This window comes from Phoca vitulina, unplaced genomic scaffold (genome assembly GCF_004348235.1).
Source record: "Phoca vitulina isolate PV1807 unplaced genomic scaffold, GSC_HSeal_1.0 scaffold20, whole genome shotgun sequence".
NCBI lineage: Eukaryota > Metazoa > Chordata > Mammalia > Carnivora > Phocidae > Phoca > Phoca vitulina.
Genome location: NW_022589723.1, coordinates 36315961 through 36336566, shown reverse-complemented (window position 1 = coordinate 36336566; position 20606 = coordinate 36315961). Strand labels below are relative to the sequence as shown.

The 20606-nt window shown below is 44.1% G+C and overlaps 1 protein-coding gene across 1 annotated transcript in view; it reads right to left on the bottom strand.

The window, feature by feature from the left end:
• The window catches only part of LOC116640552 (thrombospondin type-1 domain-containing protein 4-like), a 127925-nt gene extending 108200 nt beyond the window's left edge, over positions 1-19725 (bottom strand). The window contains exon 1 of the mRNA XM_032417598.1: positions 19669-19725. Within this exon, the coding sequence (XP_032273489.1) occupies positions 19669-19705 (37 nt within the window). The 5' untranslated portion in view covers positions 19706-19725. The remainder of the gene's footprint in view (positions 1-19668) is intronic.
• Positions 19726-20606: the final 881 nt, after the last annotated feature.

Below are 20606 nucleotides of genomic sequence, written 5' to 3'. Positions count from 1 at the left end.
ATGTGGCTGGAGGCTCGTCCTAATTTCAAAAGCGTGCGAGACGATTTTCCACAAGTTATGTTTGCCTCACTCAAAGCTGTTTTTATAGTCTATATCTATCTGTTTTCCAGGGACATGTTCCTATTTCTCTTCACCACATGAAGTTTGATTGTTTTTTCGGGTACTGTCTGGAACTGCTTTGGATATAAAACATTTAAATTTAAAAATATCCTCATGCATATCAAAGAAGAATGTAAGGACATTAATATTATCCCATAATGCTTATTACAGATAGCGCAATGGGTAAAATTCTAGACCTGCAGGATTATATAAAAACACTATAGGATAATAAGCATATTATTTTCAGTTTTTCTTGGATACTATTATGATTTTCTAAATATTAAATATTAACACGGTATTCTGTAAGATGCTGAGCTTTCTTCCATTTCCCTCTGTAAATACAAGCATCTTACACTGCTGTATTCAACCACCCAAAGGGTACTTTTCCTTTGTTTCCTAAATATTTCCTTTTCTCTGGGATACTTTCCAGGCAGTCACAATTTTTAGTATTAATTGTGACTATGACTTTAATGTCATGCTTCTCAAATGAGAGTCCACACGGCCCTAGAAATGGCAATCATTCGTTAAAAACTGGAGGTTTGGGGTGCCTGGGTGGCTCAGTCAGTTGAGCATCAGACCCTTGATTTCGGCTCAGGTCATGATCTGAGGGTCATGGGACGGAGCCCTGTATCGGGCTCCGTGCTCAGCGCAGCGTCTACTTGTCCCTCTCCCTCCCCTTCTGCTCCTCCCCCCACTCATGCTCACTCTCCTTCTATCTCAAATAAATAAATAAATAAATCTTAAAAAAAAACCTGGAAGTTTTTCAGATCAAAATGATTTGAAATCAACACAAGTTGAGATTTTCTCACTATAAAATCGACAAGAAATAATAATAACAATAGCAAAACAACAACAATAACAGGATGATCCCAAACCCAACTTACAGCAAATAGGTCACAATCAATCTAAAATGCAAAGGACACCTTTATATATATATGTCAAATTTTAACAATGCCTCCTATGTATATGTCAAATGAAAGTATACCATTGCAGAGATACAAATGGGCCTAAACCTGACTTTTTTTTTTTATTGTGGTAGGAAAAAATATGAATTTCAGCTGGATGAAAACAATTTCTTGCAATGATATTTATTTTTAAAACTATGCAAGTTTTTGAAGAAAAATCACTAGGATTTTTAAAAATATGTTATTTATTTATTTATTTGAGAGAGAGCACACAAATGCACCTGCTCATGAGGGGGGAGAGGCAGAGGGGGAGGAACAGGGAGAAAGTATCTGAAGCAGACACCGCAGAGCCTGCTGCGGGCCTCGATCCCAGGACTGTAAGATCATGACCTTCGCCGAAACCAAGAGTCGGATGCTCAACTGACTGAGCCACCCAGGCACCCCAGATTTTTTTCAATTTAATGGAGAAGTTGGGATTTGGAACAATCCATTGGAAAACCTGATTTGTGAAGCACTAAGTTGCTTGAAGTTTCCTTCGGGGTCAGTTTCAGAAACACCTTAGTAGGTGAACAAAAGCTCCATGAAGAGCATGTTGGTGACGCCCTGATATATACACATAAACTTTTCTTGTTTGGATCAAACAGAGATAGCCAGGCTAAAAACCAGGAGTATCACCAAACGACACATTTCAGACACAAGTGAAGGAGCAATGAAGGGACTCTCCAGCCAGCTGAGAAGTTTGGTATGAACGATTAGTGCATTTAATTGTTTCTATAAAATGGTTCTGTTAATAATGTCGTTGTAAAGGCTTGTTAAAGTGCAAAATGCTTAGCTGTGGGATATCTGAAAAAGTAATTTTTAATAAGGTAAGATTATTGCATTCCGTTCCATTCTGTTCCATCCCATTCATAGTAAGGATGGTGCTCACGTCTCTGAAAACACAGACTGTGCCTAACGTTGAGAACGGCAGCCAGGATGGGGGCTGGTGAATGTGCCCCAAACTGCTGGGGCTTCCACAGAGAACAACACACTCTTAAAAGGAAAGAATGAAATGCACTCAGTGGCTGACTATTCGATTTTCTAGACACACCGCAATAAAAAGTACACCCGAAAGCTTGCTCTGTTACCTAGTTGAATCCCAGCTATAGGGGGAGGGGAAAATAGATCATGGCTAGTGTTCTTGAACTTAATATTGTTGTTTTTCTTTTCTTTTTTTTTAAAGATTTTATTTATTTATTTATTTGACAGAGAGAGACAGCGAGAGAGGGAACACAAGCAGAGGGAGTGGGAGAGGGAGAAGCAGGCTTCCCGCTGAGCAGGGAGCCTGATGCGGGGCTCGATCCCAGGACCCTGGGATCATGACCTGAGCCGAAGGCAGACACTTAACCCACGGAGCCACCCAGGCGCCCCAATATTGTTGTTTTTCTTAATGGAGGAATAGTTGTTCTCAAAATAAAGGAAAAGACCTGGATACCCTGAATTATTTTCATATTCACAAGTTGACTTATTTAGGAAATTTTTTTCATGGCTGAAATCTCTCAACTCACCACTGCAAGGCAGAGCTGACTGCTCTAGTAAAAAAAAAAGTCTGAGTTATATGAAGAGCATGGATCCCAGAGACTATGTGTCTTTGAGATAGTTTATTTACCTTAATGGTCAAAACAAAGAACACCAGTTATTTCCATTACTGACCTCAAAAATGCTTTGGGTACACAATATTATAGAACTCCCAGCAAGAAGAAATGCTTACTGAAACTTCTATCACTAGCAGCCTGAAAATGTAGCATGGAACTGCTTCTTTGGCAACATTCTGAGCATCGCCCCCTCTACACAGTACCCCAGCATTTATTTGTAGGAGTTTATGCTTTCAAAATGTTATCCCACCAAGAAAGAGGGAGAAGCTCTCTGGACCCAGAACCTATTATTATACAGCATTAGCACTCATATAGCAATACAAATTTTAAAATATCCAAACAATAGTATCTCCCTATTTTCATCAATGGTAAGCTATAGAGAAGTCTGAATTTAAAAAAATAAAACACACCAGGGGCGCCTGGGTGGCTCAGTTGGTTGAGCAGTCAACTCTTGGTTTTGGCTCAGGTCGTGATCTCAGAATCATGAGATGGAGCCCCGTGTCCTCTGCACTCAGCCGGGAGTCTGCTTCTCTCCCTTTGGCCGCCCCCCGACCACCACCCCCCTCCCCCCCGGCCGCTTGTGATCTCGTGCTTGCTCTCTCTCTAAAATAAATAAATAAATCTTTTAAAAATATATAAATAAATAAAACATACCAGAAAAACCCTCCCATGGTAACAGCGATCTTTGTGATGACTTAAAGCTATTTACTAGTTCTTTAATCTATCTGATCTTAGGAAATTGCTAAACCTCTCTGAACCTAAACCTAATAATGACACCTAGATGATGGAGGCATTCTGAGGACTAAGTGAGACACTGCCTATAGAGAAGCTCAGCATGATTCCTGCCACATAATAAGCATTTGCTAAATATTACTATTATTAAGCACCAGGTCTTTAGTGAGCTGGATACAGGGCCAAATGCTATTCAGACGTACAGCAGTAAAAGACATTCCCCCTGACATCAAGAGTTTTAGGCTAGGGGCACCTGGGTGGCTCAGTGGGTTAAGTGTCCAACTCCTGATCTCAGCTCAGGTCATGATCTCAGCGTCATGAGATCAAGCCCCAAGACAGGCTCCATGCTCAGCAGGGAGTCTGCTTGAGATTCTCTCTCTCTGCCCCTTCCCTGCTGCTTGCTCTCCCTCTCTCTCTCTCTCAAATAAATGGAAAAAATAAATAGGAGTTTTACAGACTAGTTAAAGAGATGATATTAACAAACAGGAAACAAGTGCTGTAAAACCATGTTTGGGAAATCGGCCTGGTAGAGAGGGTGAGTTTAAGTGTCTCACTGGCTGTATGGGCTTGGCCAAGTACAGTAGGGGCTGAAAATACCGGACCTGCCTACCTCACAGGGTTGGTAGCAAAACCAAAGAAATAAGCAAGTGAAAATGAGGGCTAGAGAATTTGATGTGGGTGTTTGAAATTACTGCTGTGATTTCCAATAATTATAATAGGGTACTCTGCTATGGGGCCCAGGCCGAAAAAGAAACATAAGCTGACTCAGGAAGAAATGAGTGAGGAATAAGGCAGTCAGGGAAGGCTTGATGGATCTGATAAGGTATGAGTGGGTCCTGAAGGCCAGATGGAATTTGGAGAAGTGAATGTGAACTGGAGAAAACCCCAGACAAAGTCAATACACGAGCAAGTTCATGGTGATCGCCTGGTTAGAGTGGGAATGGTAGGAAAGCAACTGTGGGTTAGCTGTGGGTGTTAGACTATACAGACCTTCAAAGTCAAGGAGCAGAGCTAGATTTGATGTCAGAACCAAGGCCCCACTGCACCAACAAGGGGTTATTGCTGGAAATAAGACAGTGACAAACACCAGGAGCAACCTAACATTTACATAAAAGTAACACATGTTCCTCTCTTCTTCCCCCTTCGCCCCCTTTTCCTTCTTTCTCGGGCTATGGTACGGTTGCATAGGGATACCATAAATCAGTGAACCTTTAAAGCACTTTAATCCAAGCACCAGATAGCTCAGGATCTCCTGATACTGCTAGACACCAGAAGTTTAAGTGAGATGCCCAAAACTTCCTCATTTGGGGAAATGTACAATAGTTTCGATACAGAACAGAAGCTGGATGAAAAACACTCACTTGGAAATAACTGCTCAGCTTGAGTAAACTGATTTCATCTCTAGGACTGGAAAAATAAGAGTAATACTATAATAGCTAACATTCACTGAGTACCAACTGGGTGCAAGATGCATGAATTATTTCACTTAATCTTTCCAAAGATCTTTGAGGGGATACTACTATTATCCCCATTTTCTTGATGGAGAATCTTAGGCCTTTGGTCCCAGAGCAAGTAACCATCAGAGTCAGGGTTTTAAAGGCTATTCTACATGGGCCTAAACCAAAAGACAGTGAATATAGTAATAACTGAGACTAACAAATAAGAACCTTTGTTATTAAACAGCTTTGAAAATTAGAATCATCAATGCAAAATTCCTTGTGGTAAAAAACAAATGGGTAATTATGGAACAAATACCTTTCATCTATGCAAATTAATTTTTTAAGTGGAGAAATGAGTATCTTAAAATTTCCTAATGCTATGAAAATGAGATTCCACTTAACATAATACATGTATCCAGAAATAGTTGTATACACTGAATTTCTGTAAATCAAATATTAACTACATTTACTAAGGTAAGCAAGCAATAAATAGTTAATAAAATGAAAAATCGTTTTGCAAGCTGAATAGTCACTCAATAATTTATCTGTTTTGTGAATTTGGATTTACAGCAGACTCTTGACATTCCTGAGGCACACATCCGGAACCTTCTTGAATTCCCAGATTCACAAATACAGAAATGTTTATAGAGGCTCCTAGCTTTCTTGCGAATCACATTTCCATGGAGAGTCGTATAAATTTTCTGTTCCGAGCCTTATGCACACACTACAAATGAATCACACTTTCACATTTCACTTGAGGTATATCTCTCACTTGGCTGCCATTTCTCACGAAAAAAAAAAAATTCTAATTAATTAATTCGCATTATTGCCAGTGCACAAGTAAGTAGTGAACAGCAAAGCTAAATGCCCCTTCTCTGTACATGTATCTTGCAAGACAGACTTTTTAGAGCCAATTATCTCAGTCAAACTTTGTGCCATAGACCCTCAGGGGAACTCACAGAGAGTCACAAACCTGCAAGTTAAATCCATGAACACCTAGGATCTAAACACATTTATGAAGTTTGCTTGGGCAAGGGTGGGGGTCATATCTACCGAATCCATACAAATCCCACTGTTCTTGCTAACCCAAGAGTTTCACAACTCTGCTGAGCTTTTTGGTGATGAGTCCAGAAAATGCGATTATAGGAACCTTGGTCACATGAATGACAGGAATTTGCCTACTCATTCAAAACACCTATACTTTGTGTGGTTGGGGATGGTGAAAATCGGTTGGATGGTTTCTCTGCCTCCAGAATGGAACCCAGTCACAGTTGGTACACTGGGCACAGAGCCCGGCAGCTGGACCTTCTCAAAACACTCTCCTGGGACTCTCTGCCTCTGGCTGGAGTTGAACCCCCCCAAATGCCACTAACCATGAAAAACAAGCAGGACAAAAGAAAAGCCTGAGTGAATGACACAGAAAGAGAAATGAAAAAAAGAAAAGAGAGAATGAAAAAAAAAATTAGCTAATTTTTTATGCGGGGTGGGGGGGTCGGGAGGAAGAACAAGAAAGACATTATCATTTCAAAATATACAGCTTATACATTTCAGAACATATTTGAAAACGCTACTGCCAGATTTTCAAATTATTTATTTATACCCCTTCTTGTTCCAGCATTTTGCTGCCAGATTAATTTTCCTGAAGCTCAGCTCTGATCAAGTTACTCCCCTGCTTAAAAACCCCAATAGCTCCTCACTGCCTATAAAATGAGGTCCAATTTCCCTAGCCTCCTATTTCAGGCCCTCCATAATCTGGCCCCAAACTTCTAGCCCAACCTTCTCCTGCACTTCTTCCCTTTATACATCCTTCGCTCCAGCCAAATTACACTCCCTGATGCTCCCCCGCACATTTTCTGTATTTTTCTGCTCTTGCATCTTTGCTCGCGTTAGTCCCTCTGCCTGAACGCCTTTCCTGACATCTGCATGTGCCCCATACTCCTCACCTTTCTAGACTCCACCTGGAGGATGCCGGGCACGAAGCAGGCACTCGGTGATCAGTAGCTTTATACATGTGCTTTATACACATCATGTCACCGAATCCTCACAAGGGGAGGCAGTAACTTCTTACTGTGGCCCAAGGAGGCTGGGGGTGGTGCCTCTGGGCTGTGTCCTCTGCCCACTGCTCTTCCTGCTGCCCCAAGGCTATTTCTCACACAGAACAAAAGGTGGCTGCATAAATTAATGCCAACATGTTGCAGCAAAAAAATTTTTTAAAGGAGAAAAAGTGCACCTTCCTATTCTGTGTGAACTTGACTTTGCTTGTCCAGTCCCGAGGCACAGTTTCATTGGGTAGCCCTGCACAGCCCTCACCAGGCCCCGTGAGGCAGGACAGCACACCAGCTGATTCCAAAGGCCCCACAGGTCCAGGGGGCCAGGGTGGGAGCTGACACCCCAGACGCCCCTCGGCCCTCCCCGCCTGGAGACGTCATGAGCACAGACACGGAAGAAGAATGATAACCATCATAAATGTCAGTGGTTTCAGTCCTCCTCTGAATCCCAGGAACATGCTGAAGGGCTTTTTATTTTTATTTTTTTTTTAATAGTTTATTTATTTATTTGACAGAGAGAGAGCACAAGCAGGGGGAGCAGCAGAGGGAGAGGGAGAAGCAGGTTTCCAGCCAAGCAGGGAGCCCGATGTGGGGCTCGATCCCAGAACCCCAGGATCATGACCCCAGCCAAAGGTAGACGCTTAACGACTGAGCCACCCAGGCGCCCCATGAAGGGTTTTTTAAAGGTAACATTTCTCACCAAGGGTTTGAGAGCACGTTGCTCCCGCTCTCTATACAACCTCTAGAGCCCGCTTAAACAAACATGGCAACCGGGTGTAGGACAAGGCATCACGCCTGATGGATGGGGCCCTACTGAGTACACCAAGCCGTCCACAGCCACATGCTCAGCGGACAAGGGCCCAAGCTCTTATATGATGAGTATTTGCGTAACCTTAAGGACAAGTGGAATGTGGGCTGTAGGCATCTGATATGCTTCCCCTTTCTAACTGTTGGCATCAAGAGGTAACCTGTATTGACTGGGAGGCAAGAGCCCTCCTCTCCATATACACCCCTCCCCATGACAGGCAGGCCTCATGATCACAGCAGACACCTCATCCCAGTTCCTGTAAGTTTTCCCCCAAACCAAAAGTTCCACTGTCCTGTATACATCTGACCCATTTTTAACAGGCAGCTCAATTAAAAAACAAAAAAACAAAAAAAAATGAAAACAAACATCATTTGTTAGAGCATGACTTGAGATGAAAACTGTTTCAGGGGTTAACCCACATCAGGGATTAACTTCACATCACTCCCCTGGACAAAACTTGACTCAGTCCAATAAATTATGGCTCCCTCCATAAAATTTTAAAACAAAAGTTAATTCAGTAACCACGTGGAATCTATGGTTGCCCTGCTAGTCTCTTGCTCTGTCTGCTGCTGACTTCCGGCCTCACTAAACTCAGGACACGGCTTGTCTGCCTCGCGCCTCTGACCCCTGCCTGGGCTGGCTCTCTCCACCCCTAACCTACTGCCATTCAGTCTCCTCCTCCCCAGCCTGGGACCACTCACCCTTCTCCTTGCCTCCATGCTGAAATGCTGTCTGTAGCAAGGCTTAAGAGGAAAAAAATTAACTGAGCATAATGTAGAACTTCGTTTTCCTGAACCTTTCTTATTAATTACCAAGTAGCAATCTTGAGTTGGAAATTCTGTTGACCAGCTCCAAAGCTGCTGCTCAGTTATTCATCACTTCCATTTACAAAACTGCTACCTGCTTTTTGCAGTCTTTAGTTCCAAACTAGAATTCATACCAGGCCTTCCCTTGTTTTACTTCTGAGCCATTTAAACATATCCAAACACAAGTCTGTCAACACAGGGTGACATGGTTTCTTCACAGGGGTTGTTGGTGGGTGGCGGTGGTGGTGGTGGGTGTGTATCGGGACACTTCAAAGCAGAGAATGAAAAAATCCAGATTAAAAAAAAAAAAACTAATCATGGCCCATGGAAGGGTGAGCTGAACAGGAGGAATTTGATACCACAAAGTAGTGATGACTCCTTGGGCTTTGCTCTGGGGGACCTACAGAACCTCACTGTCTTAGTCCCAGCACAACAGGCCCAGGAAAGTGTGTCTTCCTCAGTGGGCTGCCCAGAGATCACTGGATGCCTTCGGGGGCAAGAATGGAGAAGTGACAGTCCCAGAACAGAAAAGAGAGGGACAAGTAAAAAATCCAGACATCTCTCCCAAGTGAACAGAAATGGCTGTGAATGAACAAAAGCCTTATATTTTAGGGTAATAATATATACCACAGTCAGTAATCTTAAAGAGAAGCATATCCCAGGATATACTCAGTGGCAAAGTATTCGGATTGAAAGGACCTCCAACAGTGAGCTGTTAGTGCAGCCTGGGTTTGCAGGGAAGAGGTGTGACAATGATGCATGTGAACTCAGGATCTAATGACAAGCGCTCCCCACAGTTCAGGCTGAAGATAGCTGGGTTTGGAAGCAGGGTAATCCAGATACAAATAATTGCCTCTATTGCAATTTTGTTTTGCTGGAGGAGATACAGCCTCAGACGCAGACAGGAAGTACAATTCCAAAAGCAGAATGAAAACTATTTAATACATAGATATCAGGCAATCCTGTTTTTAGAAATTATTCCCGATTTAATTCCTCCACCTCTAGATACCCTGCACCCCTGAAGGAATCCCTAATTTAAAGGATCACTCTGGAGGGTGCCTGGGTGGCTCAGTTAGTTAAACATCCGCCTTTGGCTCAGATCATGATCCCAGGGTCCTGGGATTGAGCCCCACATCATTATCATCATCATCATCATCAGGTTCCCTGCTCATCGGGGAGTCTGCTTCTTCCTCTGCACCCCCCCCTCGTGTTCTCTCTCCCTCTCTCTTTCAAATGAATAAATGAAATCTTTAAAAAATAATTAAAAAAAAATAAAGGACCATTCTGGAAATCAGGCCTGCCCCCAACTATGACAGCTATCCTAAAGTCTTCTCTTGGAAAATTATAACTAGTTACCACCTGTTGTTTGGTTTTTATTTACTTGTTAAATGTGAACATATTTTAGAGACAGCATACCATGTTATGTGTTCATCATATTTATTTGCATCATGTCCCTGATTACAGAAGCTTTACACAGGCATTTGTAGCGACGCCTAGGCAATGCTTGGTGCACTTTACGAATCATTCAGGGATCTCTGTTCAATGGGGACTCATCCCAAACTTCCAAGCAACTAAAAGGGTTAACTGACACCTGTGTAGCCACAATCCGAAAGACTGAAAAAACGGATGCAGACGGCAAAAAGGCAGCATATGTGTGGCCATCTCCCTTCCCGTGCCTGGGCAAGACATCACTAATCAATCCCAGTGATGCCCCTCGTTCCTGAGTCCCCCACAGCACAGCTACACTCGGCCAGAGCCAGCACCGGCTGGGGAACCTGCTTGGTAGGACTCACGTACTATCTTCTAAAGAGAACAGCCACACTGATAAACAAACAGCATGCCCTGATACACAGGGGATCAATGGAAGGAAACAAGTATTCAGCGGGCTGCTCAAGCAAGGTCCCCGGGGGACAAGACGGCTGCTTTCAAATATCTGAAGGGGGAAACTGGGCCTTTCATTCACTGTGGTTCCAAAGGGTAGCCAGGCAATAAATATCATCCCAAGGTAAACAAACAATGGTGGCAACACACAAGAGTGCATTGAGGTAGGGTAGGCAGTAGGAGGAGGCAGGTAAAGCCGACTGGGTAAAAACAGGAGGCGCTGATGCATGCTCTCTCCCTTCTTCCCGCCCAACCGCAGATATACAACAGATTTTTCCTTTAATCCTTTGTAAACGAGGCCCACTGACCCATGGAATGTTCTCACTGAGATTTCTAAGAAAATAGAGACAGACAGGTACGGTTGCAGTTTAATAGCTGTGGGGGAGGGGCTATGCAGATAAGGGGAGAATTTCTTCGATAAATACGTGAAAGACAGGCTGAATTTGCAATTTAAGTATAAATTGCATATTCACTGATTACTTTCTAGCTCTAAACCCTCTAACTCTAAAAACCTCTCGATGTCTGCCCAAAACTAATTTCTCGATATCCACACAAGGTGCAACAAAATGTCCCGACTGCTCCTTCGGGACACGTCCCTACCGATTCATAAGAGCCCTCTGCTCAGGGGGCACAAGGGATGAAGACCGAGTCCCAGGATTTCCTGGAGAAGTCTTGGTAGTCTTGATGTAAAAACACATTTGTTTGTTTATAAAGGAAACGGATCTGTCCCGGCTTGGTTACACAGAGCAGAGCGAGAAATTCTTCTGGAGCCCCTGAGGCAAGGCATTACTCTCAGCTCAGCAGGCTGTGGTTATGTAAGTTCTTGTTTCATCTTATCCTTCTATGTGATTCTACGTCCTGGGGCAGACCGTCCATCCCTTAGACTCAGTTCCTACATCTGTAGAATAGGAACACAGCAGAGACACCTGATCTCGCCCACCCCCACCAGCCACACCATAGGACGGAAGCAGTCTTTGTGGAAAACTGAGCTTTGGGGAAGTGGGAAATAACAGGATCGAGGCTCAGTATTTAATGTTTTGCAATGGGTTTAACCTCCACACTAGGTTTTAAATCCTTAAAGTTATTTCATGTTTAGATGAATCTGCTCACTAGATGTTGAAATCTATCCTGAGGCTCTTCTTTACTAATTACTTAGAATGACACTGGTTCAAGTGCCAGGAAAGAAACTGCTTTTACAGGAATCATTTACACTTTCCGGAATACCCTCCAGCAGGGATGATTTTCTCCCTCAATATTCCCTTTTCGAAATCTTAAATTGCCCAGGGAAAAGATGAACTGAGAGGTGTGATTCCTATGTGAGCCATTCTTACATTCTCCTTACTCTTCAGAGAGAGAGAGAGAGAGAGAGAGAAACACAGTGTGGATGCCAGAAGTTTGCACATAATCCTACAGGGGAGCAGGAAGGCTAGCCCAGTGACCCAGACTGTGGAGATCGGGGGTGGTGGGAAGAGTCATTGCTAACACTTCACTTCTCCCTGAGATCATCCGACACAGGGCGCAGTGGGGTGGAAAGGGTACCACGGAAACCCAGCCTCTCTCCCACGCCCCTGTGTAAATGCTCCCTGGTCAACTTGAATCATGCTAGCAGAATGTCCAGGAGCAAGGGGGATCCACACAGGTACAGGTCATGCATACCTAAAGGGGTCTATCTATAGAAATCTTTAGAAATGTAAACACCACAAGAAAAATGGAAGAGTGATACCCGTATGTTATATTCCAATTCCAATAATCCCTCAAAGGTATTAAGAAGCCCTGTGAGCCTATGGATGAAATGAGAGTTGACAAGCCAGGTGGGTACCCTGACTTGTCATGAGTTTCTGTTATGGACCTTGGTTGGGACCATTCAGGATCCACCCTCCATTCTTGTGGTTCAGCATCTGGATTTCCTTTTCGGGAATTAATCCCCACCCCCACTGTGTATAGTCTTGCTGGGAATGTCAATCAGGGGACCCACCCCCTCACCCCTCAGGCCAAGAAGGAGGCATGTGGCTTACACCAAGCCAACTGAGCTTACTTGTTTCCAGGGTTTTGAATCTTGGATGGAGAAACCTGTTGGAACTTATCCATTGCAGCAGTAGCACACAAAGAAGACCATCAATTCTGTCCACCTGGACCCCCAGAGCTTCCTCAATTTCTGTCTTTCACCAAGCCTGGTTCTGCACACTTCCTGTTGATTCTCTGACCTCCTGGATATCCTTCCAATAAAACCCTTTTGTTTTGACTTAGCCAAAATCAGTGTCTGTTGCTTGCAAAAAAAAAAAAAAAAAGAATATTAACTAATACAGATGTCTAACTTCTGGACCTATCTGAGGATTTCCGGGCCCAACAAAGCCCTATGATTCTAGATGTTTCTAAAAATGATCCTATGCATCTGAGTCTATTCTCCATAAAATTCTCTTGTTCCTCCATGGTCAGGAAGAAAGGGTAAGAAAAATAAAATGAGAGAGCGACCGAGAGAGAGAAAGGAACATCACCTCATTCTAGAAAGTTCCATCATGTCCCTTTCTAGCTGACCCCTCCTCACTCCCATAGGCAAACACTGTTCTGATTTCTATCACCCCTGCCTAATTTTTCCTGTTCTAGAACATCATGTAAATGTAATCAGACAGAATGTACTCTTTATTTTAGTCAACTTCATGTTTCTGAGATTCATCCAGGTTTTTATACATATCAGTAGGGTGTTCTTTTTTTCCTGCTGAGTAATACTCCATTGTATGAACATACTTTAGTTTGTTTACTCAGTGTCCTGTTGATGGATATTTGGGTTGTTTCCAGCTTTGGGCCTATTAGGAAAACAGCAGCTATGAACATTCTTAAACAAATCTTTTTTATGGACATATGACTGCTTTCATTTCTCTTGAATAAATGAATTTTTATTAAATGCTGAAGAAGCTTTCTTAGTATAATACTTTGCAGAGAAACAATAATATACTTTCTGCAGGGGAAAAAGAAAATGCCTATTTTTCTTTTAGAACAGGATGGGTGGGTTCATAGATACCATTCTATTAACCCCAACTCCCTCTCTAACAGCTTCATTCTTTCCATCTGCACACACCCGTGTTTCTCAACCATTCTAAACAAACCTTTCTCTCTCCCCTGAAACTAGCAAACAATCTCAATATGACTTTTTCATGGCAATTCTTTTTTTTAAATTCCCAGTCGTGTTCTCAACAGCCCACCCTGGTTTTATTTTCTCACTTCTCATTCTCTCTTTGACCTCTTGCAGTGTTCGGCTGTGTTAACCAGCATTCACTCTCTGTCTCTTTCTCTCTCTCCTTTCTTGCTTTTTAAGAAAAGCTAAACTTTAATTACTCAGTTAATTTTTACCATGAAAACAGGTACCCAAAAACTGGTCTTAAATGCTCACAACTGTACAAATCCTTCTCTTGGCTTCCACACACATTGACAGGAGAGATTCCATAGCCAGACTCTGGGGTTTGAACCTGGCTCTATCCCCTGCTAGCTGGGAGACCCAGGGCAAGTTATTTAACCCCTCTGTACCTCTGTTTCTTCTGTAAAATGAGGCTGACAATAGGACCCACCTCACAGGGTTATTGTGAGCATTAAATGAGCTAGCACTTACAACTGTGCCTGGCATGCAGTAAGTGCTCAATAAAGACAAGCAGTTTCTACTATCTCATTTGATCCTCATTGTGGTGTATGTAATAAGAGAACTTTATAAAGCACGGTAGACTTCATTAATACAAGGGATGAAACCATAGCATTATGATGCCTTCCCTTAACAACCCTCTTTAATGGTTGAGCCTCTTTCCCCTGCTTCTTTAATGTGGACATACTGCAAAGCTGCCTCCTTGACGTCATTGTCCTTATGATTCTATACTCTCTTGAAGGTCTCATCCATTGCAGTGGCTTTAATTATCACACCAAGTCCAATGACTTCAAATATAGGTCGACAATTGTTCCATTTCCGTATCTCATCCCCAACTTTCTGCTCGGCATCTTGCTACCATTCATTCAAACTCAACATGTATAAAACCGAAATCATTGTTTTTGTTTTCACAAAGAGGTTGCCCTCGGGATTTCTCTTTGTCCTCGATGATATACTCATACACCAAATATACATGGCCTAGTCTTGCCAGTTACTCCTAGCCGTGTATAAGAGAGCCCGAGAGTGAATCTTGTTAGGGTATCACTGGAACACTCTTCTTGCTTCCCTAAGGCCCATCCTGTCCTCATGGAAAGGTTCATAATCACTACAGACTCTGCAGGAGGGGTGGGCTACGGAGGTGAGCATGCCAGGTACCTGGGAATGAAGCTGCTTGATTACAACATGAGCATCCTCATCCCGGGTCCAGCAGGACTCGGTCCCAAGCCTTCCCGCCTCGTGTCCCACAGTTCTGATAACACTGTGAGTGTTTTTAGCTGGCAGCCCTTGTCCCATGCCTGAACGTGGTGTCCGTGCCAGGGCAGCCTCTGGGGTAGCAGAGGAAGCAAGAGCACAGCTGGGCACCTCGGTGGCACAGTTCCATCTCTGTGCCTCTGAGCTTTACTCAAGGGGAAGAACTTGAGCTCAATGGCTCGGGGCCCTGTGCCCATGAGAGGCTGTGTGGCACCTTTAATTTCCCTGGAGCAAAATCTAGTCTTGCAAGCAGCCTGATCAAAGTCCCCTGGATGTCTAAGGAAGGCACTCGAGGGATTTTGTCGAAGCTTCCTGCCTGTGCTAGTCATGAGGGTAGGTTGCGGATATTCCATTTCTCCTCCTCTGAGCACACGGCAGGATGGCACCTCCCTGCTGCCCTTGAAGTTCAGTGTGACAGGAAACTTGCTTTGGCCAATGAGATGGGAGCAGAAACAACAGGGATGGCTTCTGGCGGAAGCTTTAAGAATCCATGGTGATTCACTTCTCCCCTGTCCCCGCCTCCATGGGAGCATAAGGTGACAGGCAACCTCTGTTAGCGTGGGGCTCCGAATGAGCAGAACACATACTCCGTTACACAGGGAGCACGAGCAAGAGACACCTTGGCTTCGTGAAGTCACTGGGCCTGGGGGGTTCTTTGTTACTGTCGCATAATCTAGGCAATACTAAGGGATAGCGCAGCCCGCTCATATGACCGGTCAGCAACCTCCAACTTCTAACTCCGCCTCACCTCTGGCTTTTAGATTTCCCCTCTGTTGAGTTCAGCCCTCAGGGCCACAAAATAGACTTAAGCTACCCACACACCAAGCTGTCTCCTGATTCATGGATGAAGACTGATACCTACGGGTAGCCCACAGGGACCCAGCAAAAGCCTGGCCTCTAATGCTACCCAGGCCCAGTGCCCTAGGCATGAAAACAGGTACCATGTCCCCCACTGTCAGCACCTACACCAGAGTCTTCCTATTAATGTGGCCCATGCCAGCTAGGCCAGCAGCATAATTTATTGTCCAAAATGGTCTTGAGAGTGAAAGGGGACCAGGCGACAGGTATAAACCTTTGCTGTCCGGGGCACACAGGGACGTGTGGACACCCTAATTCCGACGCCATCATCTCTACAGTCTTAGGTCTAGGAGGTATGAGAAAAATGCCTAGAGGCATTATCTCAGGAGAGAAAGCCATATCCAGGAAATGTGATTAAAGGCCGAAGACGAGGCATGTGGTAAAATGAATGTGTTTATCAGAGTGTACTCTGCTTTTACTATTCTATGTGGCATTGGACTGAGTGGGTACAGCTGTTTTTCTAAGCAGGTGCATGCGAATAGCACTAGGCGTCCAAACAAAACCAAGAGCCCAATGCAAAATCCAGGCGGCAAGTCTGAACACCCTGCAGAAGCATGAAGAGCGTCTTCCTCCCGCAGGTCAGCCTAGGAGTCATTTAAGAGGAAGAAGGACAAAATCAAGAAAACAATCTTAGCAGCAGAAAGAACCATGGAAACAAAGTCAAAGTAAATACAATATCAGGGACCATGGGCTCCTCCTCTCCTGGGCACCTGACACATATTAATGTCGATAAATATTTTCAAAGAATGCTGAATCTTCTAGACCGAGTAACACATCGTAGACAGTAGTTGATTTCTCTAAACTGCTGCTATTTTGCATTTTCCTTTACTTTGTAAAATACCACGATTCTAGTTGGTTCTCAAAATCTTATGGCTTATGATCAAGAAGTATATAACGATTTTTGAAGAATCTGTTTTTCTGTGTCCCAATCCCCACTTTCCACTGGGTTTCTGTCATTCACAACCAAGACTTCTAGTTAATATATCTACCAAGGAATAGTGCCATATAATGTGAATTCAAATAGTTCCCCATAATCTGGGTGGGGAAGAGAGGGTGGGGTATATAGAAAAAAGATCAGTCATGAGCTGATAACTGTTGAAACTAAGTGGTAAGTATAAGGAGCTTATTATTATACTATCGACCTATTCTCTCTCTGTCTACATACGTTAAAGCAAGTGTTAAAAAAAAATCTCACAGGCCTCACACTTCAAGTCCAGCACAAATCAAGGCAAACCAAAGAACAGAAGAGGCAGAATCAAACATAAACCAGACAATAGTAGATGTGCAGAGAGCATAGCTGTAATACATGAAAACTTTAGCACAAGAGTTCTTTGCAATACACAGGGCTTTGGACACGAGACCCGAATCTATGACGGCCTGACAGGAGCAGGGGGCCTTGGACAGACATGGATGGTGGATGACCAGCCCAAACTATGCAGACAAGGTCCAGCCATGCGCTTCAACTCCAGGCAAAACAATGGAGTATTCATCACTGGAAGAATTCACCCTTCCTCCCAGGTAATCCCAATAAAGCAGCTATTATCCACCCCAATAAATATGCAAGGGTGTGGCTCAGACAAAGGCCTGGGTTACTTCTCCAAATGTTCACTGAGGACCACCATTGTTCTGACACAACAATGTATCTCACAGTTTATAAATGCAGCCACGATTCTGTCTCTTAATTTAGGCTAGAGCCACCACCGCTTATGGGGTCCTGCCTTCTCCTGGGATTAGAGGTTCTTGACCCCAGCTACCCATTAGAATCACTTGGGATCTTTAGAAAAATCCTGTTGCCCAGGCTGCATCCTAGACCATGAAATCACAATCTCTGGGAGCGGGGCCCAGACGTCAGTATTTCCAGAAGGCTCCTCGATGATTCTAATGAGCAGCTAGGGCTGAGAACCACAGACTCAGGTAGACCTGGATCTGTCAAATGCTCACTTACTGTATATTCGTGCTTCACTTCTCTGGGCATCCCCTGCTACTGCTCAGACCACCCCCACTTTCTGATCTACTCGCGTGGGCAGACCTCAATCAATCCAGAACCTAGTTCTTTCCTCTTTCTAGGAGTTTCCTAAGGCTGCATGACAAAATACCACAAAGTTGGCGGCTTAAAACAACAGAAATATACACTCCGAAATTTAGTTCTAGAGGCTAGAAGTCCAAAAGCAAGATGTTGGCAGGCCATGCTCTATGCCAGGATCCTTTCTTGCCTCTTCTAACTTCTAGTGGTTGCTGGCAATCCTTGGTGTTACTTGGTTCATGGACACATTACTCCAATCTCTCCCTTCATTGTCACTTGGCGCTCTCCCTGGAAGTCTGTGTCCTTTCTTCTTATAAGATCATCAGTCCTACTCGATTAAGAGCCACGCTACTCTGGTAGGACCTCAACACCTTCCATCTGCAGTAACCCCATCTCCAGATAGGGACACCTTCTGAGGTTCCAGGAAGCACAAGGTTTCAATCCGGGACACTCTTACTCACCCATATAAAGCAAATCTTAGATTTTATCTTCATCAGAATGCATATAAGATCTAGCTAACTGGGAGCACAATGCCTTTTAAAACATGTTTTTATTTTGGAATCATTTTAGACTTCTAGAATGGTTGCAAAGATAGTACAGAGAGTTCCTGTATGCTCTTCACCCAGCTTCCCCTAATGTTAACATCCTATAAAACCATGGTACACTTATAAAAACTAAGACAGTCACACCAGGACAATACTGTTGACATAACTATATACTTTAAGCATCTTTCACCAGGTATCCCACCCATGCCCTTTTCCTGTTCTGGGATCCAAATCAGGATACCAGCTTGCATTTAACACAATGCTTTTTAGGATGAAAAGGGCCACAGCCAAGCTCTGATTCATGGCATCAAAACTTCACTTTAGGCATCCTTCCTGAGCTTGCCCTCTAGCCTCCCAGCCAGCCTCACATTTGTGTCCAACTGACTATGTTTCATCTCTTCTTCCTTCCTGTTTGGATCTGGTAACCCCAATTTTTTAGTCAAGTTAGTTCTTAACAGTTTTGAGGTCATGGGACCACTTTGAGAATCTGCGAGAAGCTACAGATTCTCCTCTGAAGAAAATATACAGACAAAAACCATCTTGCATCCAATTTCAGAGCAGAAATCAATGCCTCCCTCTTCCTCCAGGGTCCCCACTGAGACCCGACTTCCCACAGTTTGGCTTCCCCAGGCGTGGGTTTTGTGATGAAATCACTATGAAGCCCTCTCCCAGGACAAATTCTCCAGCTCCTGGACATGACCACAGTACTTTGCACTCTCGGTTTTGGCCAATACCGGGGTCCCAGCCACTGCCTTGGGCCGACAGTGGACACTGAGAGTGGCTGGACTCTCCGCTTCTGGCCAACTTGACCACCAGTATTTAACGCCCCAAGTTTTGGTTGACCCTTCCCCTCTTTGGAGCCCACTTTCTCTGGGATGGAAGGAATCTCCCAGAATTCAATACTTCTCTGTTCGAAAGGCACGTCATCACTTTGGTTTCAACTAAGAAAAGTGACTCTGGGATCCAGAGCAGTATTACCAAGTTCTTTCAAAATCAGACCTGCTGCCATTTTGAAATGGCAGGAACCTTGATACCAATGCCTGCCTATGGCATTTCAGCTTTGGAAACAGCATGTGAGGCCCCCTACACACACACACACACACACACACACACACACACACACACACACACACACAACTGGCAACTTTACAACCCTACATGTCCTCTGAAGCCACCACACAAGCCTGGAGCAGGAACCAAGGAAAAGGGAAACTGTCCCCACTCAATCCTCACAACCTTGGTTTGAACGTCTCACTCCCCCCAGTTCCTCAAACGCTGTTCTGTCTCCCTCACCCGGTGATGGGGACAGACGCTGCTCTCTTCTATCTTTTCTATCAATGCCTATGAGCTAGACTACCTGCAGGCTCTCCTGCGTCCTGGGGCCATACTTTGCTCCCTATTGCCGCTAGAATCAGGATCACACCAATTCCTCCAGCACCAGGCAGCAGGGAACAGGGTTGAGGAACAGACAAGAATAATTCCTCTGGACAGGGCTGGGTCTAGTCTTACCTTCTGCAAATGGTTCCCATTCATAGAAGCGGCCCATGAACGGCTTGTTGTTGTAGGATGCGCACTGGACCTCCCGGATGCTTCTACTGCTTTCTGGACACACCTAATAAAACAGATATTAAATATGCAGTGAGTGTCTGCATCTTTTCATAGCTCTAGTCCCGTCCCGGAAGACCTCTCCAACTTTAAATGCCAATCCTTCTCCACCAAAAGCAGTGTTTCTGAAACTGCGCGGATCACCTGCACCAAAAATTTAAAATGCAGATCTCAAGGCTTCATTCCAAGTTTACTAAATCAGAATCTTTGGAAGGACACTAAAATTTTAACAAGCTCCCCAGGTTAAGCTTTTGCACCATAATTTGAAAACCACTAACCGAAACCTTCTGCTCCTGACAAATTGGTCTGCTCGCCTCCCCCACACAGGCCATCCATTTCCGTCTGTTTGACTTTGTTCGTGCCATTCCCAGACATGGGATAATATTCACAGCAAGCATGTACAGAATCCTTACCATGCGCAGGTGCTGCTTTAAACATATTACACTTACTAATCCTCATATTACACTTTAATCCTCACAGTGACCAATGAGGCCACTCTGATAGTTTTGCAGATTTTTCACAGATGAGCAAACTGAGGCACAGAAGAACCCACACAGCCAGTGAGGGCAGAGGCTGGAGTTAGGGCTAAGTGGTCTGGTGGCCACCAGGCTGCATCTCAGTGTCCTTCCCATCTTGTCTAAATTCTCTCCACCATCTAATGCCACAGCTCCCAGCCTTTAGCATGCAAAAGAATCACCCAGAGATCTCACGGGAAATGCAAAATCCTGGGTCCCTCCCCCAAGGATGGTCAGTAAGTCTGGGATGAGGTCCAGGAATCTGTATTTTATCAAATTATCCAGGTAATTCTGATATACTAGATGACTCAAAGAAAATATCCAGCT